General features: G+C 37.1%; 2 protein-coding genes and 1 long non-coding RNA gene across 4 annotated transcripts; 2 read left to right on the top strand and 1 right to left on the bottom strand.

The window, feature by feature from the left end:
* The first annotated feature begins 79 nt into the window (after nt 1-79).
* Nucleotides 80-23891, top strand: LOC109099152 (medium-chain acyl-CoA ligase ACSF2, mitochondrial-like). Its single transcript, XM_042767709.1, has 16 exons — nt 80-458; nt 872-1067; nt 7153-7281; nt 7374-7427; nt 8892-9010; nt 9090-9252; nt 9939-10034; nt 10249-10400; nt 10580-10671; nt 10820-10896; nt 21641-21748; nt 21838-21989; nt 22102-22243; nt 22534-22644; nt 22954-23022; nt 23406-23891. The coding sequence occupies exons 1-16, from the start codon at nt 349-351 to the stop codon at nt 23454-23456; spliced, it is 1821 nt and encodes a 606-aa protein (XP_042623643.1). The 5' UTR covers nt 80-348; the 3' UTR covers nt 23457-23891.
* Nucleotides 11500-17205, bottom strand: LOC109099443 (chondroadherin-like). Of its 2 annotated transcripts, none has more exons than XM_042767710.1 (4): nt 16257-17205; nt 14578-14741; nt 14022-14167; nt 11500-12824 (listed from the first exon to the last, which is right to left on the bottom strand). In XM_042767710.1, the coding sequence occupies exons 1-3, from the start codon at nt 17040-17042 to the stop codon at nt 14026-14028; spliced, it is 1092 nt and encodes a 363-aa protein (XP_042623644.1). In that variant the 5' UTR covers nt 17043-17205; the 3' UTR covers nt 11500-12824; nt 14022-14025. The 2 variants fall into 2 exon arrangements, with proteins under 2 accessions (XP_042623644.1, XP_018968498.1); XM_019112953.2 differs by having other exon boundaries at nt 11500-12728; nt 16257-17204.
* Nucleotides 23892-25542: 1651 nt separating the features above from the next.
* Nucleotides 25543-27123, top strand: LOC122147015. Its single transcript, XR_006161355.1, has 2 exons — nt 25543-26170; nt 26690-27123. It is a non-coding gene; the product is annotated as an uncharacterized LOC122147015 (long non-coding RNA).
* The last annotated feature ends 559 nt before the right edge of the window (nt 27124-27682 follow it).

Here is a 27682-nt window from a genome sequence, read left to right as displayed (position 1 = left end):
AAAACCCACCACCGCACGCCACTGAGAACAGTGTATTTTTTACCGAGCAAACAGCAAAAACAGGAGAAAAACCGTGGCAGCCACCACGCACGAACTCCGGGGATGCCACCGGAAGTGGCCCTGCGACCTGTCGCTGCTGCCAGAGAAAGCGCCAGCACATGTAGGATAATTTACCATCGCAATTAATTAATAATTATTTTAACGGTGTGTGCGTTTATCTCACATATGAGCGCGCTAGATCGTGTCTGGGTAACGTTACGTGTTTTTGTTTGCAATAGTACCGAGTTTCTTAATATAATAAATCAAACTAATATTTTTCCGAGTTCACTTTTATTGTAAAGGTGAAAGATGTCTTCTAAGATTCTTCTGACTAATCTACGAACGACCGCAAACTTCAGCAAAACACTGAATTTTCTGCAGAGACCCTGGACTCCTTTCATAGCATCTCAGCAGAGTTGGTAAGAAATCGTAAAAACAAATTGCATGCGTCTTTTATGATTTATTTGGAGGAAGTTGTCCAACATTAGTCAAATTGATTTTAAGCTTTTGGAATTGTGTCTATAATACAATATAATACAATATACTTCTTTCCATGTGTTTTTGAGTTTATTTTAAATGTAGCAGCAGTAGAAATTAACTTTAATTTCAACTGTGATGCCGTTTTACCTTCAAATCACAAATCAACTGTCATGTTGAGCATCAGAAAAAGACCATCTTCTTGGGTCTCTAAAGTGAGAAATAGTGCAGCTGATATCCCTTACTTCACCTTTTCCTATCATAAACATCGTTTTCAGGATGTTCACAAAACTCACTTCAATACTTACATACTCTTATACACTCAAACTCTTCTTTTTGCTCTTCTTATTTTCAGTGCGGTTCATGTGAATAACCCACCCAGCATCCCAACCCTAACTACCAGTTATGTTCACGGCACCTCCTCCCATTCGCTGCTCTCTAGTACTGTGGACCAGTGTCTTCAACGCTCAGTGGAGCGCCACCCTGACCGTGAAGCGTTGGTTTTTATGCAAGATAGAATTCGCAAGACTTTTGCTCAGTTCTACCAAGACGTGAGTGATTTTTCATCTTTTTTTTTTTTTTTGACAGCTTGATTAGAGAAGTATATCCAGTAAGACTGGAAATACTTACCACAGTGCTTCCCTTTTATACCCCTCATGGGAGAAAGGAAAACCACATGCCAAAAGTGTGTGGAATGAGAGACCTTGGCCAAATCCTAAAATAATTACAAAAGAAAATCCACACATTCCTAAGCAGCACTTTATTAATCAGACCTAAATAAGCTTTAACCACATATTCCATGTGAAATCCAGTACTGGCAGAAACATGGTGTTAAAATAGCAATACATACCCATTTTTCTCTATTTGCTTGTGTAGAGAGGGTGTTCTGTTATGTGCATGAAGCAGAATGAAAGCCAATGAATCGATCACTGACATGATACCATGAATTGGCACATGTTATTTGTGGCTATTCATGACCTACCTAGATCTTAGTCTGTGTAAAGACAGTTGAGAGAATTGTTTCTAAACACATTCTAAATGTTAGAAATGTATTACTGAAAACATGTTACAAAGACTGTGAACTATGACACTCTGGAGCCACTGAGCATGGGCCCTCCCCTAACACTATAATAACAAAAGCGCATTAGCATCAGTGGTTCACCTGCACAATCGTGAGCTACTGTCATTGCAGTTATAGCTAGCTTTGCCTTTGACACAAATGCATATTACCTAGTTGTGATAATTTACAAAACGGCTCGGTCTCCTTATTTAAATTTAGTTGAGAGAGGCATACCGCGAGTGGGCATGGTTTCAGTGCCGACTACCGTCACGCCCCCAGCATTTGAGAGCAGAGAATACTGCTTATTTTTTCAAGATTTTGACTTTTTTATCATTCAAATTTGTCTGGGTGGTTAATAACACAGTTTTCTGTGGTGTGACAAACTCAGAAGATATTTTATATTGCTTTACACAGACTATAAACATCAAGGGATCATTATTAGCTAATGCAATACTATACCCAAGATTTTTTCTAAATAGACTGATATGCTCTACTCTACCTGGGACAGATAAATGCTTGACGTGTGGCTGCTCTCTGACATAATGGGAGCAGCAGTGGGCTAAAATATTATTGTTACAGATGAGCAAAACTGTATCAAAGCATGAAAGTTTCAAACAAACCAGAACCATTCAACACACATATCCAATATGGAATGTCCTTTTTTTTATAGTGCACTGTATTTATTTACTTTGAGTCCACAAGAACATATTAGCACATTACTTTACAGTACACCACATAAATGTTTATTTTAAACCAGAGAGGCTATTTATATTTTTGAAAACATCATATTCATGTCCAAATTATATAATAACTGAATATTTTGTCCTAAAATATGTTCTTCTTTCTGGAGAAAAGAAATGTCTGGTTGTGAAAGACATTTACATTTATTCCTTCACAGATGCTTTTATCTAAATGAGGAGGATTATAAGCAATTTCTTATAAGAGCCAATGATACTTTTATACAATGCCAAGGGTCTGATATTATTGATTTTATAAAGTACAAATCTGCAAGATTGGGTTGACAGCCTGTCACATAATGTTTAACTCATGTCATGTGTAACCGTCCCTACTCTCTCAAGGAAGGAGCCGCTACAAAATATATTAAGGGAGGGAGCCGCCAACCACACTTAATATGTGTACCTTAAATAATATTGGAACAATATAGAAACTTTAAAGAGTAAGCACAAATTCCAAATAGACAAACTGATGCAGTCAGGAGGTTATTATTGAAGTATGAAAAATGGCATGAACAAAACAGTAGATAGTAGAAAAACAGACAAAAGTAATTCAGCAGGCTAAGAAACTTGAATGAATGTAGGAATAACAGTAGACAACATAGCAAAAACTGGTCATTGTCCAATGAAAAAAAACAATGTCTTTTGATGAAGGTATTTTGTACTTATCGCTGATGGTGACGACGACGATGATAAACAATCCACCCAACGTTAAATGGTTGGCCTAACAAACACCTTCCACCGCGTGCTCCCAAAACGTTTCAGTTCTTGAGTGATTAATCCCAAAAGGTTCACAACAGGATGTGAAATGAAGGTCTCAGCACAGCAACACAACCCCTTTCATCCAATGGGTATATTAGTAGCAAGTAAACTACCAATATAAAAGAGTCCTTATTGATTGAGCTTGAAACACAAATGTTTATCCATCCAGACTCTACAGTGTTGAAGGAGAACAAAGCAGGCAGCCGTGCTTCCTCCTAACCAGACAACTTAACTTTCTCTACTGCTTCACCTTGCTTAAGTTAGCGAGAGTACGCAATTTAGAGCCCCCAGAGGATGGTAGTGGAACTACACCCTACCAAAATTCATAGTAACAGAGCTACAGGCTGTTACATACCCCCCTGCTCAGTTGAAGACTTGTCGTAGCCGTGACAAGTCTTGAGATTTTGTATATGGTAAGGATCAACATTGTTTCGATGACACAAGAGAGAGACAGAGTAATTTACAGGACCTTACCGTTTAATAACCTTTGCGGAGCCTTAACATTTGGAGCATAGTTAGGCCATAAAGCCATCATCAAATTTTGCTAACCACTTATCCCACAGCCGATGTTGCGATCATGGTTTTCAGGTTACGATTAATCCGCTCGGTCAGATTTGTCTGAGGGTTGTAAGCTGTGGTCAACTTTTGGACAACTCCCCACTCTTTGCATATCAAGTTGATAAGTTGAGAGGTGAACTGAGTTCCTTGATCCGATACTAGATATGCTGGTGCTCGCCATCTTGTGAAGATTTCTTCTACAAGAATTCTGGCTATCTGAGGTGCTTTGACTTTTCTCAAAGGGAAAAGTTCCACCCATTTGGAGCAGTAATCATCAGTAACAAGAAGATGCTCAATTTGTTTGGCACTTCTGGGGAAAGGACCCATAAGTTTGACACCAATCATGTATCATGTTCGACAACAGGAGTACTTTGCAAATGGCCAGACAATTTTGTAAGTGAAGGTTTGTACTTTTAACAAATATGACACTCTTTATAGTATCTCTACACATCAGTTCTTATGCTAGGCCAGTATACTGTCTCTAGAAGTCTGAGAAGAGTTTTTAGTTTTCCCATGTGGCCACTGAATGGGTTGTCATGGGAGTATTGAAGAAATGCTTTCTGATGAATAGATGGAATCACCAGTTGGAGTTTCTGACCTTTCTGTCCGTCAGGCACACAGGCACACTGCGGAACAAGAATCCATTCTTCACAATGTATTGGATTCTCAGCTTTGGTAATTAACTCTTGTACTTCAGTGTCATTATTTTGTGATATGGCAATTTGAGTGAGGTCAACTGGCATGCTGGCTAGTGCAGTGGTCTTGGATTCATTTACAATGAAGATGGTATCAGGCGGAGTGTCATGGCTTTGAGTTCTGGACAATACGTCTGGTACGATGTTACACTGTCCCTTCCTGTGTCTCACAGTGAAATGGAATCCTTGTAATCGTACTATCCAACGAATAAGGCGAGAGGAATTCTTTGGGTATTCGAAAGCCCATGTCAGGGCTGCATGGTCGGTAACTATTTCGAAGGGTCGACCCTCAAGGTATGGTCGGCATTTTTCAAACAACGGCTAAGCATTCTTTTTCTGATGCACTGTAGGTTTCTCTGCCCCTCTGAGCAGCCGAGATGCATAGGCAATTACATGCTCTTCTCCTTCTGAGTCCTGTGTAAGTACAGCCCCTAAACCAATGTCACTTGCGTCTGTCTGTACTTGGAAAGATTTAGAAAAATTGGGTGTTGTTAAGACAGGAGCTTGTACCAGATCTTGCTTAATTGTGTCATATGCACGTTGACATTCTTCTGTCCAAATCCATGTTGAATTTTTCTGCTTTAACACATGTAGCAGTGCAGCTTTCTCTGAGAAGTTGGAAATAAACCTGTGATACCAGCCTGCCAATCCTAAGAACCTTTGGACTTCCTTGATGGATTGAGGTATGGGGAATGAATTCACTGCAGAAACTTTAGATGGATCTGTTTTAGCACCCTCATCAGAGACTATGTGACCATGGAATGCAAGTGATCTTTGGATGAAATTGCATTTCTTTAGGTTAAAAGTGAGCCCAGCTTAATGGGGACATGCAAAGACTTGGTGGAGGTCTTGGAGATGCTCTGACATGGTTTTAGAATAAACAACGATGTCATTAATATATACCATGCAACATTTTCCCTTTACATCTCTGAGTACATGTTCCATTAGCCGTTGAAAAGAGGCAGCTGCATTTTTCAGGCCAAAAGGAAGACAAAGAAATTCATATAGCCCAGTGGAAGTCACAAAAGCTGTCTTTTGAATGCTGTCAGTCTCCATCTCCAACTGCCAATAACCACTTTTTAGGTCCAGAGTACTGAAGACAGTGGCTCCGTTTAGAGATTCAAGGATATCCTGTATTTGGGGCATTGGGTAGACATCTAGGTAGGTCTTGGCATTCAGACCATGGTAATCGACACAAAGTCTGGATCCTCCATCCTTCTTTTGAACTACCACCACCGGGGAAGCCCAAGGGGAAGTAGACGGTTGAATAATCCCTTTGTCCAATAGATCTGGTATCTGAGTTTCAATGAACTGCTGTTTTTCAATGGAGACCTTGTACGCACGTCGTTATACACAAGTTATACACATTTCTTCGTTCTGCCATCCACCAGTCCTTTGAAGTGCCTATGAGTACCACTGACAGTGAAGCGTGGACTTCATCATCACTAAGAGGACAAACAGCAAAATACTCTTCACAGCGTTCAATAAACACAGTTGGGTCATCCTCTTGGGTACTACTGAAGTTAGGGAAATCCAGTTTCACTGGTGGGTTATACTGCACTGTGGATTGGTTGCTCTGAGTTGGTAAGTGACTGGACTGCTCACTGTAAGTTACATTTCTTTGCTTAAAAGGGGGAAATGTAACTGTAGAATTTGGATCTGGGGTGGATGCAGGCAGCACCAGAGATTTAAATCTTTGCTCCAACTGACGATCTCTTCTCTTCAAGCAGTCTACAACGAACTGGCCTAGCTCCTGGACAAGCAATTTTAGTTGTTGTTTTACTTTTTCACTCACCCGCTGGCTAAGGTCTGTTAGCTGGTCTTCAATTGAAGTAAACCGTTCTGTCAGGCGTTCGTTTGTGGATGTGACTGAAGTAGATGGGTCCTTGTTTGTCTCAAGATCCATCTCAGGTGGTGGTTGTGGTGGAAAATGTGAATCATCTGGAACAGCAGGTGCAATGTCCCCAATTCTCTCACTTTCCTCTCAAGGTGTTGATTAGATCTTTTTGGGGTTCCCTCTGTGTGGTGAAAGACTCAGTAAAGAAGTCTACACCTGGCATTGCCACACCCCCATCCAGAGCAGATTCACTCTCCCTTCTGTGTGACATAAATACAGGTTAAGGTAATATATATACAGGTTTAAGGGTCCCTGTTCGGGCCCCACTATGTAACTGTCCCCATTCTCTCAAAGAAGGAGCCGCTACAAATTATATTAAGGGAGGGAACTGCCAACCACACTTAATATGTGTACCTTAAATAATATTGGAACAAGATAGAAACTTTAAAGAGTAAGCACAGATTCCAAATAAACAAACTGATGCAGTCCATAAGGTTATTATTGAAGTATGAAAAATGGCATGAACAAAAACAGTAGATAATACAAAAACAGAGCAGAGAAATTTAGCAGGCTAAGAAACTTAAATGAATGTAGGCATAACAGTAGACAACATAGCAAAAACTGGTCATTGCATCCTCCTAACCAAACAACTTCACTTTCTCTACTGCTTCACCTGGCTTAAGTTAGCAAGAGTACGCAACGAGTATGAGTAAGAGAGTAGTAGAGCCCCTAGAGGATGGTAGTGGAACTACACCCTACCAAAATTCATAGTAACAGAGCTACAGGCTGTTACAGTGTGCAGTAGGTTATCTATGAAATTGATTCCATGATTCTCTTTTCTAATTTGTAATGTATTAATATTAATACATGTAATGTATCTATGATGTATCTATTCCTCATTTAATGAACATTTGCTGTATTGACAAAATCCACCTTACATTTGAATGTCTTCAGGGCCAGTGTAAAAATGTGGTAGTATTTTGATTTCAGGTGGAACAGACTGCCGCAGGTCTGCTGGCTGTCGGACTGAAGAGGGGCGATCGCTTAGGGATGTGGGGACCAAACATCTATGAGTGGGTACTTATGCAGTTTGCCACAGCTAAGGCAGGGATCATTTTGGTGAGTGCTTTTGACTTTTGTGACATTTGGTTTATCTGAGTATTTATCAACAGCTGATGTCTAACCTGTTCAAGTTTGCTGTGATTTTACAGGTTTCAGTGAACCCGGCTTATCAGTTGCAAGAGGTAGAATTTGCACTCAGAAAGGTAATTTAATGTTTTTACATGCAGTAAAGAACAACAAAGAGCCAAATGAGTGTTTGTTTTATATGAAAGCCTGTTTAACTGTTAATTCGTAATTGTGAGATTACTGTCATTGCGGTCTCCAAAAAACCCAAACCACTAGACTCTCACGTTTGTAGTCATGAATTTGTTTGAGAGACTGGTGTTGGCCTATCTGAAAGACATCACTGGACCTTTGCTGGATCCTGTTCAGTTTGCGTACAGAGCAAAAAGGTCTGTGCATGATGCAGTCAACGTGGGACTGCATTATATTCTGCAACATCTCAATAGACCTGGGACTTAGGCAAGGATCTTTTTTGTAGACTTCAGTTCGGCCTTCAGTACCATCATGCCTGATCTTCTCACAGCTAAACTGACCCAGCTCTCTGTGTTCTCCTCAATCTGTTAGTGGATCACCAGTTTCCTGACAGACAGGCAGAAGCTAGTGAGGCTTGGTAAACTCACATTCAGGACTCTCACGATCAGCACTGGTGCCCCTCAGGGGTGTGTGTTCTCTCCACTGCTCTTCTCCCTGTATACGAGCGAATGCACTGCAAAAGACCCCTTTGTCAAGCTCCTGAAATTTGCTGATGACACTACCTTCATCGGCCTCATACACAACGGAGATGAGTCTGCTTGCAGACAGGAGGTTAAAGAGCTGGCTGTCTGGTGCAGTCACAACAGCCTGGAGCTCAACATGCTCAAAACAGTGGAGATGATCATGGACTTCAGGAGAAACCCCCCTGCAATCCCCCCACTCACAATCATGAACAGCACTGTGGCAGCAGTAGAGTCATTCAGATTTCTGGGCATCACCATCTCTCAGGACTTGAATTGGGACACTCACATAGACTCCATTGCTAAAAAGGCCCAGCAGTGGTTGTACTTCCATCACCAACTGCGGAAATTCAACCTGCCAGAGGAGCTGCTGAAACAGTTCAACTTAGCCATCGAGTCTGTCCTGTGTTCATCCATGACTGTCTGGTTTGGTTCAGCTACCTAATCAGACATCAAAAGACTACAACAGACAGTCAGGACTGATGAGGAGATTATTGATTCCCCCTGCCCAACCATCAAAATCTTTACATCTCCAGAGTTATAAAAAGGATAAGAAAATTACTCTAGAACCCTTACATCCAGCCCACTCTCTCTTTGAACTGTTGCCAACAGCTAGAGGATGTCTACACTGGATGCCACAAAGCACCTGTTGCAAATAATTTGTGCTTTGTGTCAGTAAATCATAAATAGTACAAGGCATCAGTTTACTGTCAGAGATTTGTCACTCATGTCACACCACATCCAGTGTAGACACATGTACTGTTTATAATATGTTTTATTGGCTTAAGTTGAGTTGCGTCACACTGCTCACATGCGGTGTAGACGCAGTGTTAGTTTGAACTAAATATGTGCAACCTTTATGAATGATTAATGGTTTAATGCTTCATTTAGGTGCAGTGCAATGCAGTCGTTTGTCCAACGCAATTCAAGACCCAAAGGTACGGTGACATGTTAAGGCAGCTTTGTCCGGAAATGGAGACAGCCTCTCCTGGAGGAATCAATAGCTCAAGGTACAGATTATTTAATAAAGAGAAGATATGCATGATCAGTATTGAGGTCCAGTGGGTTACTGAGTTATTTTATTTTCAGATTACCAGACCTACACACTGTGATCGTAACTGACAGTCAGCAGCCTGGAGCTTTCCATCTGAAAGATGTGATGCAGGCAGGAAGCAGCCAACACTATCAACAACTACAAGACCTGCAGAAGAAACTTAGTTTTGATGATCCCATAAACATTCTGTTTACTTCGGTACTCTGCTTATTATTAATTTGTGTAAATGTTTATAGACTACTGTGCAAAAGTCATATCTGTTAAAGCTGAAGTGTGTAATTTCCACACTACTTGCGTCACCAGACGGAATAACAAAAATAATGATTATTTTCAAACAGTTTTCCTCAAACATCCACTCTATGCAAGCTTATTTCTACTATGGAATAAAAAAAGCAAATTGCGACTTTTTATCTCACAATTATGACTTTATTTCTTGCAATTTTGAGAAAAAAAATTACAAGAATTGCAAGCTATGAAATGTATAAAAAAGAATCACCTTTATATTTTTTTTTATTCTGTGGCAAAAACAAGCAGACTTTTTTTTTTGCTAGTGTTTATCTCACAATGCAGACTTTGCAGTTACCTTTTTATTTTTTTTATTTCATGCCGGAAACAAGTTTTCATTGACTCTGTGTTCCACTGGTCAGTATAAATGAATCTCTAAACTCACACCATTGGTTGACCTAATGTTGCTGTGTTAAGAGGAGGAGGAATGTTTTGAGCCTCAGCATTTTCAATTTAGAGAAATTAGCCAAGATTTTATTTTTTACATAAAAATTTACACACTATAGCTTTAAGTCTTGAAACACAGCCTAGTGAACTTAATCTACAGTAAATGCTACACTATAAAGGTATCATTTAGTTTTGGTCTTTATAATTCTTAGGGAACAACTGGAAAGCCCAAAGGAGCCACTCTGTCTCATCACAACATTGTGAACAATGTTTACTTCTTTGGCTTGCGTATAGGCTTCAATTGGAAGGTGGGTACAGTTCAGTGAAATAAGTGTTTGTTTCTTTAAAATGTTCTTTGGTCCAGGATCTGTCTGAAAACTGATCTTTAGATGATGTCTGTTCCTCCAGTTTATTGTTTAGCATACTGATTTTGCAAAACATCTTTTGTTTAAATAAATCTCCATACATTTTCCTTTACAGTAGATGCATTATGTGTGATATTTGACCTTATTCTTCTTACAGAAAAACGTGCGAATCTGCTTGCCGGTGCCATTGTATCACTGTTTTGGCTCAGTGGGTGGTGGTATGGTCATGGCTGTGCATGGCTCCACAGTGGTTTTCCCATCCACCGGGTATGATGGACATGCCAACCTGGTGGCAGTAGAGAAAGAGAAGTATGTTGTCATTAATTATTTTAATTAATTTATTTTAATTAACCCTCAGATGCATTAATTATGAGATAAATTAATATATTTTATATCAAATATCATGTAGTGTACATCATGTGTAACTGGAAAAACATATGAGCTGTGTTTATTTAATCCAATTGGCACAAAATTCACTGTTTTCCCAGGTGTACATTTTTGTACGGCACCCCTACAATGTTAATTGACATGCTTAGTCAACCTGACCTGGCCCAGATTGATTTTTCATCACTTGAGGGTGGTAAGTCAATCAGTCTTTTGTAAAGTCTACTGTTAAATGGAAGTTGTGAAAGATTGCATTAATATTAACAAGTTTTTATGAACAATCAGAGTACATCTCTACACTTTCATCAGTATTCTGCTAAGATTCTCTGTTTTGTGTCTGTCAGGTATTGTTGCCGGGTCTTCTTGTCCACCTGAAGTCATTCGGAAGGTCATCAGTGCCACGGGTGCTAAGGAGATGCTGGTAAGTAGTAACTCATACTAAAAAGGGATTTGTTGATAAACAGTGCTCATCCTCTGTTATGAATCAAGCTGATTAAAATTGTGTGTAAACTGCATGTAAGTATCACTAGAGGGAGACAGAGAATATAATATAAAATATATAATATAATATAAAAGTCACTCATAGGCCAGCTCTCCTGGTCTGTACATGTCCTTTCTGTTCTAAGAAAAGATATGTCTTCTGTTAATTCACTATCCATTCTCGCATTTAAAATTCCCCTTGTATTTGTATGAAAACAGCTTGGTATTTGTACAAAATATACATTTGTTTTTAATGTCTTTGAAAGAAGTCTCTTGTTCATCAAGGCTGCTTCCATTGATTCAAATATAAAGTAAAACAGGAATATCATGTAATATTATTACTATTTAAAATACTTATGAATAATGAATAACTAATTATGAATAACAAATTTTATTTCCCACAAAATAAAAAAGTCAAAATTTTTAAGGATGACTATTTTAAAGGTGAACTATACCTTTAAGAACCAGAGAAGGTAGAAGGATCTATTATTACAATTTTAGAGCATGCAGTTTTCATTCTCTTAAGAAACCATCACTATAGCGATGCTTTGTATATCTTTTATTGAGCATGAGTACACAACAGTAAAAAAATGATAACATTAGACTGGAGAACCTCCATTTGTCTCAATTTCGTAAATCCTCTTCTTCTGGCACCACCATCACTTGTCATTTCTTGATTTTGATTGGTCAGTCGCAGAGTTCTTAATGGCTAATCTGTATATTTGGCAACCATTCCTGATCATCCTGTCTAGGTTTATTGTGTGATAATGACTAGCTGTGTTATTCCTTCCATAGTCTTTACATTATCCCATTTACCATTTTCACGGCTATAAGGAGTCCATGTTTTCATGGCCTGTGTTGCGTTTGACGTTGGTCAGAGATGTAAAGAAGAGGTCAGGTCATGTCACATCTTGAATGTGTCAGCTTTAGTCACGGTCAAGGTTTGTTATATTTGCAAAGCCCAGAAATTCCTTGCAGGACGTTGTGAGATGTTTAAAGCTAAGGATGAACTCACAATATTAAAAGAGGAACCTCATGAAGAGCTCTGTTGTGATTATAACTCTTTGGTTGTATAATTTTAAGTGCTTCTACCCTGATAATGGGAGTGTGCCGTGGAAGACCTTAAAATTAGAATCAGAAGAATGGACAAGATTCATTCTACAGTGGCCATTTGGTTTGATATACACGAAAAGGGTTGGCTTTTATGTACATTCTTCCACATTTCTGTGCTAAAAAAAATATGCTTAAATCTGTCAAAACATACAATCTTGAGGTGTTTGATGAATTACCTGTGCACATTTATACTTCAATAAGGTACTGCTGAGTCTCTAAGTGAATGCCAATCAATGCAAATCTATTAGACCAATTCTCATTTTATGGAGAAGAGTCCTGATTGTTTATTGTGGTGTAGAAACTAGTTCTGTGATAATGTTAGATTTATCACCAGGTTTTTGAATTGGCAAATGCATTACTATAAAAATGAAACACTGAGAGTTTGAGCCGTATTTTCTTTGTGGTGTACATGTTTGTGAAAACTCTCTTTGCAAACTCACACAGTTGCTCTTTCAAAGTGTTTATCAATGTCTGTGAACACATATTTATAAAATAACATTTATTCATGTTATTTAGTATGTATTGAGTCAGCGCATCTATATATCACACAAAAAATGAGTGAAAGAGGAAATGGACAGTTCCAATGTAGCAGTCTGCATTGCTTTTCTTTTCTGCACATTGAAGTCCCAACATCTGGACAGGCCTCTTCTCCCTGTCCTCCTGCGGGAACAAACAAGTAAGATTGCCAAGCTCAGTTTTGGACATCTAGTGGTCTGCACATAGTGCCAAAGCCAAAATTGAAATGCACCAACAAACCTTAAAAGACAAAGAGACCAAGAGGAACATGAAGGATAGGTTGGAATAACATAACAGACAGTATTTTACCACAAGGCAGTGGCCCGAACCCATATCCTGACCACAGTTATAGTATTACCATTCACTCTTTCATGTTGGAAGAGGTAAAAACACTTACGGTTAGCATTAACCTCTTGATTCTCTGTGCAAATATGCAACTTTCTCACAGAAGTTACTGGAAGTAAGCTCATTAATAGAGGTATGACCACCAATGACTAAATTGGTAACTTGAAACCAAGTTTTCCACTCCCAAATCAATGGGATTACTTTGCAAACCTGTGCTTAAATAATTTCATAACCATTTACTGTTGTTTATCGCATCCGCAGTGGTCTCTCAGGAATTGTGGAAGCACTTGAGCAGTGAATCTCATGAGTATTTCCTGATGAAAGGGTCTTTTATAGAGATTATGGGAGAGCAGTGGTTTCTTGCTCCATGCATTACAGAGAACCCTTGAGACTAGTTATTTACAGTAGCCTTTTTTTCTTCCTAATTTATTTACATTTGCAAATCATGTGGAAAGAGGCTAGTTGTCATACTGAGGACTGTGATTTATGTCTCATTTTTATGATCATAGCTGGAGCTGTAATCATGTGGTCTCATTTACAAGACCTCTGTGGACCACATAAACCTTATATGTGTCTGGATATTAGACATCCATTTAGGGTGTGAGTCTCAAACCTGGAAGACTTTGTTGTTTAGTAATCTTAGTAATGTTTAGTAGCTGGTTATTGTAATTGACTGCTGGTCTCTGGTTTAACTAACAAAATTTGATGTACCTCTGCTACTATTGTTGTAATAAAAATATGTTGTCAGGTTAATGTTGTACATCTTTATTTTAGGTGTTTTTTTTTTTATTATTTATCTTCCTGTACCTCAAACAGTAGTGCATGCATAGTGAAGCCTATGTAATGTGTTCGATTCACAGGAAAAGCAAGAACTGATAAAATGTGTACCTTGAGTACAATGTAAGCTTTGGATAGAAGCCAAATGCATAAATGTAAATGTAAAGTTTGCAGAGGCTGTTTAGAGGTCTAGAGGTCTGTTCTAGAGGTCATTAAGGTTGCCATTTATATTTAATGTCATTTGGAATGTTTTCACTTTTTAGGTTTGTGTTTAGATTCTAAATTTGTGAGAGTGGAATTAACAGGGCTGCTCACCATCTCAAAGCCGTGCTCCCTTCCTGGCCCTCTTTGTCTTTGCCTTACAGCGGGTGAAAGCAGTGCTGTCTCTTATTTGCTTTCCTTTCTGGCTTCCAGGAGAAGCACAAACTGCATCAGGGCGTTGGCGGCTAGTGTCCATCCATCTGTACAAGCAAATCAATTAAGAACTTTACTAAAGTTAATCTCAGCTCTTTGTTAATTTAACTTATTTCAGAGTAAAACTAGATATTCTGCAAGATATAGGACGGGACATTTTGTCAAGAATTTATTGGATAGTAAAAAGTGGGCATTGCATAGCAGAATGAATGTGCATTTTCTACAATAGTGAATAAATTGCTATTTGGCTATTTTTTAATATTATATTAGCTCACACAGCCTTAGTGATGTCAGCATGTTCACATTATCAATGATGATGATATCAGAAACATGAATTAGGAAAGTAAATAGGTTCGATTTTGATTTCATGATAAAAATGAAAGACATGGTTTCTTTTTATAGACCACATCAAACTTAAAGCCAGTTATGTTTGAAGTGAATTTTTGTCGTCTCTTACTTTTTGAGGTTTGCTAACTGGCAGGTGCAGCTCCAGGGGTTGTTAAAGAGAGTGATGTTCTGGAGGGTGCTGAACTCAAGGCTGCTCGGTAGTGATCTTAGCTTGTTGTTCTCAAGGTGAAGAGATTTGAGGGCCGTCACTCCCTCAAAGGCAGCACTGGAGAATGATAGGTAGAAAGGACAGATGTACAGTACAGTTGTTTATCATATATACAGTCAATTGCACATTACAACTCACTGCTTTGTAAAATATTCTAACAATTAGCATTCAAAGTCACTCTTAATATCTAAAGGAGACTTGTGGATGCTGGACTGAGGGCTTTTTTTCCACATGAAAGGCCTCTCTCATGCTGTCCTTTGTGCCAGGGCTTATGTAAACCTGTCCGCACTTTCCTTCCAGCCCTCCATCAAACTTCATAAGCGTATGCAGGACTGCTAAAAACTTCACCCAGGTGTTAGATGTACTAGTTTGCTTGGTGTCTGCTTTATAGGAAGACCATGGTTGAGGGGCTTAGAAAGTTTACACATAGTGTGTGTGGGTGTGTTATATAAGCGAAGAAAAGATGCACTTATTGAAGCGACGTTTTGGAAATTTCCACTCAGAAGGCAAGAGATGTGGAGAGTTTGGTAATTTGAGGCGATGGAGGATGGATCAGTTCCAGCATGGAAGGGTTGTTTTCACTTTTTCTGTCTGTCCACTCCATCGACCTGCTCTTCTGCCAGAAATGCCTGAATTGGGCTGAATTGTCCATTCAGATGAGGCAACTACAGCCTAAAATACCTCTCTTCATGGGCCACGGAACACCCTGTCACTATTTACCTGTCTGCTAACCCTTGCTGACCTGTTTACATGGTGCACCGAGTGAGTGGAAAAACTTGGGTCTCAAAATAACACTCTTTATTTTTAAGCAAATAGACCCTAAAAATATCCACACGTGAGGGGAGATTGGTTATTTTTTCCCTTTTCTGTCATACAAACAACACTGACCAACTGCATGGCACTGATGCTTGTTGATGTGTTTTTACACACGTTTGTGTATATAGAAATAATTTAAAATTATTCATTTTATATATTAATAATAATATAAATAAATAATACATTATATATATATATATATATACTGTATACATGCTGGGTACATAATAACATTTAAAATGTAATTTCAATGACAGTTTGCACTGGTATCAGTCCATGAAGTCTATTGAAGTCAGATCAAAGACAAGGAAAAGATAAATGAATTTCTTAAACACTTCCATTAGCCATATAGTGTTCCAGAGGGAAATATCCTGCTGGAATAGCACATGTGCATCCTGACAAAGCACATGTGACCTTTTTAAGGCCTAAAAGTATGAAGGGAATGAATCAGGAGGATCTTATTGAAACAAAACAGGTGAAAGTCTCCAGCACAGGTCTGTTTTAGCTGGATATCACTGTCTTTCAGACTACAGTTTACTGTGGTGGGGTTGCAGTATGTCAGTATGACCAGCTCTAATGGGATGTGAAGTTTGTTTGCCAATGCTGAGCTTCCCAAAAACCAAATACAAATTTCAACACAACTTTAGAGGCCAGCATTATGTGGTAAACATTTATCAGTTATTAATCAGAGTCTTGATTGTCATGTTTTATTCTACATTTTAAGTGTTTAATCCACGAAATAACTGCGAATGTCACAGACTTACCTTCTCCAGGCTCATGTCATTTAGATGGAGCTTCTCCATGTAGCGACCAAAGCTCCGGAAAGCGTGGTCAGGGATGAGGCTGAGAGGGTTTTTGGACAGGTTGAGTTCCTCCACCACGCGCAGCTTGCTCATAGCCAGGAGAGGGTATATGGACAGCTTGTTGTGGTCCAGAGTTAGAATGGCCAGGTTCTCCACTTCATCAAAAGAACCTGGCTGTATGGAGCTCAACTCGTTGCCACTCATGTAAAGCCATCGGAGATCACTAGTACCATTGAAAGTACCAGGCTGCAGCTCTCCAAGCTTGTTGTTGTTTAGTTGCAGGATAAAGAGGTTGATCATGGGAGAAAAGATGCCCTTCGGAAGACTTGTAATTTGGTTACCATCCAAGTAGAGATAGGTCAGTTCAGTCAGGTCCTCAAAAGCACCTGGTTTGATGGTGCTGATCTCATTGTTAGACAAGTAGAGGTAGATGAGTTTCTTCAATCCTTTGAAAGCCTGGCTGGAGATCTCTCGGATCTGACAGTGCTGCAGGTGCAGAGAAATTAGCCCCTTCATCTCGCTGAAGCTCCCAGTTGCGAGATTTCCCAGGTTGTTGCGTTGCAGGTTTAGGAGACGGGTGGCCTCGGATATGGGGGGAATCTTCTTCAGCCCGACGTTGTCACAGATAACATGTTGCAGATCCCCATGGCAGTGGCACTGGCTTGGGCATTGAGTTGGTGCGCCAAACACAAAAGGGATGCAAACCTGTAGACACACTAGCACCAGTGGGAAGCTGAAACTGTACATGATGACGCTGTGTTGATCAGTCCACTGCTTTATGCTGTCTGGCTGTTGGTCTTCTTTTACCTTTACTCTAAATCTTGCAGCAGGAACATATACAGACAGCAGAAGTGGTCCACACAACTTCAGAGTAAAGAGAGGGAGTGTGTGAGAGTGCAGAGAGAGAGGGCTGGAGGTGAGCTCGAGAGAGAGAGAGAGAGAGGGGGTGTGAGTCAGAGGAAAGGAGGGAAGAAAGCTGAAGGGATGGGTGTTTATAATAATTTCTGTGTGTTTATAAGAGTTCTGCTCTTAATGTTACGTAGCCATTGCAGAATATGCAAGTTATTTATAAAAAAAAAAACTAATTTATTTATTTGTTGAAGAAGTGCTTATAATATAGTTCTGCTCATAACTTTACGTAGTCATTGCAGAAGCTGCGAGATAGTTATTAAAAATAAATTTGAAATATTTTTTATTGCTTATAAAACAGTTCTGCTCTTAACATTACATAGCAATTGCAGAATCTGCAAGATATTTATTAAAATTAATTTAAAATATTTATGCATTTAAGTAATGCTTATAACACAGTTCTGCTCTTAACTTTAAAGCCATTGCAGAATTTGTAAGATATTTGTTAAAAATAAATGTAAATGTTTATTTATTTATTGTTTATAATACAGTTTGCTCTTAACATTATATAGCAATGGCTAAATCTGCAAGATTTTTCTTAAAAATAAATTTAACATTTATTTATTTATTTATTACAGTTTTGCTCTTAAAGGATTAGTTCACCCAAAAATGAAAATTAGCCCATTAATTTACTCACCCTCATGTCATCCTTGGTGTATATGACATTCTTCTTTCAGACGAATCAAGTCGGAGTTATATTAAAAATTGTCTTTGATCTTTCAAGCTGTTTAATGGCTCTCAGCGGGTGTTGCAGTGCTTCAGTCCAAAAGAAGTGAAATAAAAAGTGCCCATCCATAAAAAAGGTGTCTCACATGGATCCGGGGGTTGTACACGGAAGCTGCTCCGGATGGATGATGTATGAGGTCAGCGTTGCTTATGAGCCAGTGAGTCTTGTGAAAACCAACGTTTGTTTACAGGAGCAAAGGAAGCAAAGTTTCCTTACTTTAGCAAAGGAAAGCCAGTCTCCTCTTGGCTTATATCAAAATCCTCTAACATTCTTCTTTACAAATCCTCGTTTTGTACTTCTAATTAGTGACTGTTGTTTTGTTTTGATCTCTCCCCTGCGCGTCCGTGTTCTTCACTTCTGAGCGGTGCATGCGCAAAGCCAACCTCCATACGTCATCCGCCCAGAACTGCTTCCATTCACAACAGTGAGCACAAACTAGATTAAATTGATTAATTTGTTTTAAATATGGTTATTTTTCTTACAAAAACGCATCGATTCACTACAGGAGAACTTTGTTCACCCCCTGGATCCATGTGAGACACTTTTTTTATGGATGGGCGCTTTTTATTTCACTTCTTTTGGACTGAAGCACTGCAACACCCGCTGAGTGCCAGTAAACAGCTTGAAAGATCAAAGACAATTTTTAATATAACTCCGACTGGATTCATCTGAAAGAAGAAAGCCATATACACCTATGAATTGAGGGTGAGTAATTTATGGGCTAATTTTCATTTTTTTAGGTGAACTAACCCTTGAACATTACATAGCCATTTCAGAATCTGCAAGATATTAAAAGACATTTATTTATTTATTTTAGTTGTTATAATACAGTTTTGCTTCTAACTTTACATAGCCCTTGAAGAATTTTCTAGAAGTTTATTTATTTATTACAGATTATAAAATCAAATTTTTTCTTTAGAACTTTTCTAATGAAGTTATTTGATATAACATATTTACATATATTCCAGAAGACAAAAGGATAACCGAATTTACTGTTCAGAAAGTTGATATACCTTTTAATATTGTGGTTTTTTTTGTTTATACCTCAAGCATCACTGTCTGTTTTTAGGTATTTTTGTATGTGTTTGAGTCCCTATTTTGTCCTGATAGGTGAAATTGTCCACTCTCCTTGACAAAAATCCTCCAGGACCTCTAAGTTCTTTGGTTTCACAACATTTTCTGCACATTCACGTTCTTCCCACAGTGGCTTCACAAATTAAGGGCCTTATACATAATAATAATAATAATAATAATAATAATAATAAAAAGTTTTTTTTTCTAGTTACACATTGATTCATAAAGGACAGTATAATAAAGTTAGTCCATTTGACCTACAGACAGTCTTCTCAAGCCATAAGATAACTTTCTCTCTGACAAACAGTTCACAATTTAAGTCATTATTCATTAATATTCCTTTCCACTCAAGAACCACAACGACTAGATCATGAAAATCATTTTAAAGATCAGACTCATACAGTTTGTTCGTTTTTTTTTTTTTTAATCCTTCATGTGCAGATGCATTGAAAAATTTCTTGAGTCTGTTTCACCAATTTTCACAAATCTGATATGTGAGACATTTAAGTTCTGATTGTTTCTATTTTAAGGAAAAATCTTTTTTGTCTTTCTAGCTTTAAAATACATGAAAGGATCTCATTACATGTTCAGTACAAAGTCTGAAATGTGATTGTATTTTTATTTTTAGTTTCGTTTCATAGGCTTATTTGTGCACAGCCAAATCTCATGAGGTTAAGTTGAGACTGTGTGTCGTGCCAGACATTTCCATTGTTTTTAGTCAGCAAAAGGAGGAAAGGGAGCCACTCCTGTGTGGCGGGCCGTTTTATAACATATAATCACCACCAGATGTTTGGCTGGTATCACATCACAACAATGGAAATGGAGGTTTTTCTTTTGTCTGCAGTGGAGCGTTTCATGGAGTAGAGAGGTGCATTGCTCTGCATAAATGTCTTCTTTCATTTCAACTATGTCCAGTATTCAAATAAAAAAAAAAAAAAAACTTAAAAGAAAATAAAGTGCACTGTGGAATCACCCAGTATTTTATTTCCACATGCTTCAACAAACTTTCTCACAGTGGCCAACTGAAGTTGGATTATGTGTAACAAATGTTATATCCTTGTTCCTTTTTGGTTCAAATACCTGACAGTCCTCAGATCTGTTTATGAGCACCTCAGGTTTGTTTCTCAGGTTAGGCGGAATCTAGTGTTTGCTTAACAAATTTAACATTTTATCGGCAAAGTGTAGCCTATCTCTTGGTATTTTCAAGTCCACATTCACACTAGATTGTGCAAATACTGCTCAGCAAGTAGCTCGTGTTTGGCTAGTAGTAGGTTTCGTGGTGAGCAAAGTTTAATATCTGATTTTTGACACTGAAATCATGGTTATTAAAGATGATGCATACAGTTTTTTTTATTTACTTATGGAGTTCAAAAGCTTATGTTCCAGCTTAATGTTCCAAACAAACATTAAAAATGTCTGGCACGTCACACAGTCTCACCTCAACAGCTGGCAGCACTTGTCATTCAGTTTGGTAAGCATAAATTGACATCCTGTGCCATGATGAGGTTATGTCTCTTTAAAGACACTGATAAATTGTTTCCAATGCACATTATCTCCTTAGTTTTTTGGAAGATTTGTTTTAGCCTGAAGTGATACTGTAAAACGAGAGAACAACAGCTGGTGTGTCAGTTCTCAGGTGCGCACCACATACTTCACCTTCCTCCCAGGCCTGGCTCATTCAGCTGATTCAGCTGTCTGCTTGCCATTAGGATAGTTTGTGGAAAAAAGTTAGCATAAGGCCTTTACCACATTCGGCTGTGCAAAACGAGTAATATAAACACACTGACTGAAATGTAAACAAGAGTTTAATTGCATAGAAATCAGAGGTAAGTTGCACAAACCTTAACATATACAGTGGAATCCAAAATCTTGGGTTTAAAATATATTTTAATCATGGAAATTTAATAATATTAAAAATAAAATGAAGACATTTTATGATACTTCAGATTCTGTGCTTTTTATAGGTATAATTTATTTGATCAAGCAAGGAGAGGGGTGGGGGGATTTAAATATATCAATTTAATATAATTATTTTTACTTGATTTATTTTATATTAGTTTATCAATTCAATTTCATTATATATAATTATGATACTAAAATATTTTTTTAAAATAAAAAAAATATATAATGTAATTTATTCATGTAAAATTACGTTTTTAAAAATGCTAAACTGAAATATTTTTGTTATAAGAAACATTTTATATAAATGATCAATTCAGTATAATTTATTATAAAAATAAATTTAACAATATAACAAATGAATAAAATATAATAATAAAATAATAAATTATATGAAATATTTATGTATATAAAATATTAATATATTACACTTTTAATGCTAATTTGAAGCATTTTCATTAGTGTTATCAGAAATATTTTATATTAAATTATCAATTCAATATTTTTATAAATTATAACAAATTAGTAAAACATAATAAAATTATACATTATTTAAAAAAATGTATGTGTATGTATATATATATATTATTTATTACGTTTTACGAATGCTAAATAAAAACATTTTCATTAGTGTTATTTTTACCCTTTTTAGACATTCTCACAAAATGAATTTGGCACTAAGTTTGAATGTTTATTTGTGCTATCTGGTGAAGCGCTTCAATCTTTTTTGGAACAGATTGGGTACGGCACAACCGAAAACAGCCCTGTGACATTCTGCGGCTTTCCGTTTGACAGCATGGAGCGAAAGACCGAGACTGCTGGATGTATTTGCTCCCACACTGAGGTTCATTTTGTACACAATACTAGATAAAGATGTTCTGTGTGCATATTTATAGTCAGTTGTAGCACACTGAAAGGTTGTTTCTGCATTAGGCAAAAGTAGTGAACCCTACTACAGGAGAGATCGTGCCTCTGGGTGCTCAGGGAGAGCTGATGATCAGGGGATACTGCGTGATGCTGGAATACTGGAAAGATGATGAAAAGTCCCAGGAGAGCATCACAAAAGATCGCTGGTACAAGACTGGGTAAGTGCTTTGGATTTTTTCCCTCTCTTACTAGATATAAAAATAGTTAATATTCAGGATTCATTCCAAACAGTCCTCAATGACAATGAGTCTGGTCTGTGATCTGATACAGAGACATTGCCAGTTTGGACGGGTACGGGTACTGCAAAATAGAAGGACGCATCAAGGACTTGATCATCCGAGGAGGAGAAAACATCTACCCTGCTGAAATCGAACAGTTTCTGCACACACACCCTAAAATTCAAGAAGCACAGGTAAACTATGTTAACCAGAGACATTTGTGTACTTTAGCATTTGATGATTCTTATCAACTATTCCTTTAACCTTCAATTTATGTTAAAAAAAAAAAGAAATATGGTCTACACTACACTACAAAAAATTATTTTCTTCCTCTTATTTTTGAAATGTTTTCTGGAACAAGTATCTAAACTTACTTCCATCTAAATAGATTTGCTTGAGAGGCAAAATTAGAGACCCGTTTTCAGAACAAGACAAAAAATTTTGCAGTGTAGAAAAGCATGTTCTGTCTGTGTTTTCCAAACAGGTGCTTGGAGTGAAGGATGAGAGAATGGGTGAGGAAGTCTGTGCTTGCATAAGGCTCAAGACTGGTCAGGAATGCACTGCAGAAGAGATCAAGGCCTACTGCAAAGGAAAGGTCAGAAAATCCGTGTCATCCAGGATTATTATAGTAAACTTAAACCATAAAAACATTTTCCTTACTTTCACTTTCATTAAGTTTAACTTGACTTACCAAAATAACTAAAACTGATGTAAAATTCATAAATATTATAGAATAAACTAATACAAATGACAAAAAGATACAATTTCCACAAGCTTGACTAAATATATATATATATTAAGAAAAGCTAGAATAGTATCTCAAAGATACTTAAATAACACTGGTGTTCACCAGCACATGTACAGTATGCAGCTGCCATTTAAATACTACTGTTGTTTTTCACAGATTGCCCATTACAAGGTGCCTCGCTATGTAACGTTTGTTCAGGGATATCCTCTGACTGTCTCAGGCAAGGTAAGTGATATGAGACAGCATGTGACAGTGATAATGAAATAATAATAATAAAAAATCTGCAATTCCCATGATTCGTTAAGTCCAGAGGAAGTCGTGTTCTGAATGAATCTCTCTTTACTTTGTCACCACTCCTCTCTGTATCTCGGTGGGTTCATGTTAAATATGAAGAAAATGTTCAAATGGTGTTTTCTTGGGTGGATTCACATTAGTTTCTAGACAGAAGAAATTCAAGCAATTTCCCTGTCTGCATGAAACCCACTGAAGTGGTTTCAGACTTTCGTGGTCTACCGTGACACCTTTGCTTTTAAAGGCTTGAGGTTTGCTGTGGACAGATTGAACCCTTCAATAGCACTACGACTGTTTCTTTTCTTCATCTCTCTCAGATCCAGAAGTACAAACTGCGTGAGCAGACGGAAAAACTGCTTGGACTGTGATCACTAAAGCACCTGTGGTATTTTTAAAAACATTTACAAGCAGGACATCAACCTTGGGGCTTTGAGTTTCTCGAACATACTGAGATTTTATTGTTTAACAAGCCATGTTTATAATTAAATGTTATGTTTTATACATTGTTGGTTATACCCTGTTATGTTACCATACTGTTTCTAAAAAGCTAACTGTGGCATTTCTTTTCTTAATTATCTTTGTTTTGTTCTTTATTGTATTTGAAACCAAGTTATTCATATGAACCAATTATAATCATAGAAAACTGGTATCCAAAATATGCATGGCTACACTAAGACTTTTAGGTAGATGAGTTTATATGTTCACTAAAATGTTCCTTTGAATTATACTCTTGTGAAAAATGACAAGAAAACAGTGTTCTTTTTGTTTTTTCCTTTGAGCGACATTAAAGGTTAATGATCTTGTTTGGTTTCTGTGCACATCTGCTCCATATTCAATCTGAAGTACATATGTTCTACATTTCATATTCCTGAAATATCTGACAATAGGGTATTTAAGGCACAATTCTAGTCTTTTTGTTGGCGTTGAGGTACTTTCCCTCATTGTGATCTCAGGTGTGCCGTGTCGGTGTTCATTTAGGCCTCTGTGCTTTCCTGCTTGGCTTGTGATGTGAACATTTTGATGCTGGTATTGAGACCAGATGGAAAGAGGAGAGAGGTCGTCTCTCTCAGCATTCTAATGGGTCTGCTGGAAAGTAATGGCTACTCTGGTTTGGACTAACACTTAGTTTTGTGTGGATCATTTAGGGTGAGACTTTAAACCAAAGTGCTGGACAAAACCCCAGACATTCTTTGAAAAATTCCTCGCAGCTAAATATGGAATCCTTTATTCACTGCATGCTTCTCAAGGTCATTATGGGATGCATTCGCTTGCCTGTGTAATATATTTCATAAAATGAACATTGATTTAAGGCATCATTGCTTCCAGTAAATGCATCACTTATTTTGGAATCTACCATGAGTGAAAGTCTTAAATATGTTAAGAGTCTCCCCCATGTGTCCATTAGTAGAATAACAATATCAGCATCTGTTTTAGTTTCATAATTGCTTGTATTCATAAGAAAGCCTATTTTGAATGCAATTACTATAAATATACACTAGCCTTGAGGTCAGTAAAAAAAAAATTGTGAAAAATTAATACATTTATTCAGCAAGGAAGCATTAAATTGATAAAAAAAAAAAAAAGACAATGTTACAAAATATTTCTTTTTAAAATGAATGCTGTTCTTTTAAAGTTTTATCAAAGAATTCTAATATATATATATAACACTGATAATAAGAAATGTTTCTTGAGAACCAAATCAGCATATTAGAATGATTTCTGAAGGATCATGTGACACTGAAGACTGGAGCAATGATGCTGAAAATTCACAGGAATAAATTACATTTTATTAAAATTATTTATATAAGTTCAATCTATCTTTCCATCCATCCATCCATCCAGTCATTCATCCATCTATCTATCATCATATTATATAATGAATTTGCATATATACATGTACATATACATATATGCACATATTTGAACCTGAACCAGATTTAAGAAAATAAGGTTTATTTTTCAAAATAATCTTAAATGACAATTTCAACATTTACAGATTGTCCAGGAACGATTACATTCAAAAACAAAAGTCGTCAGTTCTTTGAAAGTGCCAGCTCTGCCTAAATAACAGTATCACAAGAAAGTTCGTTAAACTGTTTTATTACACGGTATAAAACAAAAAGTTTGTTATACTGATGTAACAGACTGATAGACAACAATAACAGTAATAAAAACCAAAACAAACTAAATAAAGTAACTTAAAGCACAACACTCAATAAAATTCTAACCCTATATACTTTAACAAATGGAACTGTACGCATCCCGCGGAAGAACATTCTAACCGGAGCTACTTTTCCAAGTTTTATATCTATGGCGATTCACGCAGGTGTGTGTTACTCCGCAGCGGTGACGACCCGAACATGCTACAATAGTCCAAAAATAATAACTTATAAATGTACCGTAGTGATTTGGGATAAGACAAAAAGTAGGTTTGGTAGATGAATTTATGATGTACTCGCTCATTATATACATTTTGTAAATTTTGAACACAGAAAAAGTTACATAGTGTTGCTTTTAACGTACTTGTGCAGAATAACGCTGACGAAAGTCATTCTTGTTTCTGCTATAATCTTTGAATTTCATATAAACGGAAACAGTCTGTCTGCGGATTGTAAATCCAGATACATTTCATCCAGAATGTCATAATTTGATCAATGAGGAGTTTCGCATCAGCTGCTCTGCGCGTCTGGTCCGTCAGTAAATACTTCCCCCGTCATCTGGAGTTCCTTTGATCCCTCATTAATCTGCGTATAAGTAACATATAATAACAAACCATTTTACTGCGTATTTATTCAGAACATGCCCCCTGATTCGTAAGACAATATCGCGAATAAATGAAGAAATCTATTTTTGAACGCACGAGCCGGAAGTAATGTTTGGGGTTAATATGTGTAGTTTATATTCGTCCGTGTGGAGGGCAGAACTTGTTGCGCTGAGACTTCTGCTGTTTTGTCTGTTTGCTTACACGAAGACTATACATTTTCAGCATGAAACAGTCCAAACTGTCCACTGTAAAGCGCCTTACAAAACCGATTCTTTTTGGGACACTGCTAGTAGGTTTGGCGACGGCATTTTTGAATAGGTGAGATAACACACCCCCTTGACATTGACAGTGTATAGTTTAGACTGTAAAACAATACAGATGGTGTGTTGAACACACAATATTGTACAGTTTGGCCGTGTTAAAATGAGTACTGACAAAACACATGCGAATACATCATCACATATATAAGAATCAATCCTTTTGATTAACGTTAGTCTGAGACTCAGTATGCAATCATGTGTGAACAAAACCAGTTGTGATTCAGTACAGGCGCCATCTGTGTTCCTTACTGAACATTCTAGCAGAATATCTGAACATCTGAAATAATGGACTAAACGGTGTATGCCAAGTGGTTAGACCTGAATTGAAAAGAAATGTAGAAAATTAAATGATACTTAATTGCAGTTATTGTGAATTAATTGTACAATAAATGCATGCAATGTAATGCTTTTTGAATGATTATCATTAGAGTGCTGCTGCCTACAAGCTTTGTAACTAAATAAGATCTTTGTTGTTGGGTCTGCTCATTCATATCATTGTTCTGCCTTATGCATGAAGACATCTGTTCATGGAGGACCTGTCGGATCTCAGGGAGCAGGAACGATCCCGCAATGAAGCCAAACGACTGGAGGTGCTGGAGAGGAGGAGGAGACAAATAGATGAACATGCAGGGAAGAGTGCAGGGGACAGGTGAGATGACTGAATGGACGCCTGCAGGAAATCAACACTGAAGAAAACATGGGACATCTTTGCCTATAAGGATTTGTCAAGTGTTAAAAAACTTTTCCTTGATTGTTCTGTTATTGCTGTAATGGGACAGAAGTTGCATGGAAAGTCCACGAGTGATGGAGTAAGCAATGATTTGAATTGATTGCCTTGATCATATTTAGCTGTAACGGCTGGATTTGCAAGAGGATTATACATTACACAAATGTAAGATGCAAATGGGGGGTAATTATTAGTAAGCCAAATAAATATGGATGTGCCTCATTCCTACCACTGACAAAAAGCTACTTGGATTTAATTGAGAAAAAAAAATAAAAATAATAATATATATATATATATATATATATATATATATATATATATATATATATATATACACCAGTGTACATAATATTTTATTTATCAAACATTTATGAATATTAGAAATGAACTTTGCCAGTTAAAAGCCTAAAGAAATAAGAAATTTGATATTTTATGTCCCATTTAAACAATTTATGAATATTAAAAATGTTGTTACACTGTGCAGTTGGCAATAAAGCCTTATTCTAAATTGCTTCTATTTGTTGCATTTGTGTTGTTATTGTTAACTAAATCTGCTAAAAAAATAGTTTTTGTTAATTTTAATAAAACTGAAATAAAAATATTAGATAAAAACATAACTGAAAATGAATAATGTTGAAAGTGCTGAAGGTTGAAGTACTTAAATGACAAACTAAAACTGAAATAGAAATAAACCAAGTACAAATATTTAAAAAGATGCTAAAAAAAAATCACTAAACTTACTAATTACTAAGATTAAAAAGAAAACTGAATATATATTTTCTT

This window comes from Cyprinus carpio, chromosome A12 (assembly GCF_018340385.1).
Source record: "Cyprinus carpio isolate SPL01 chromosome A12, ASM1834038v1, whole genome shotgun sequence".
NCBI classification, from domain to species: domain Eukaryota; kingdom Metazoa; phylum Chordata; class Actinopteri; order Cypriniformes; family Cyprinidae; genus Cyprinus; species Cyprinus carpio.
Note: the sequence above shows the minus strand (reverse complement) of the source record. Positions and strands in the feature narration are given on the sequence as shown.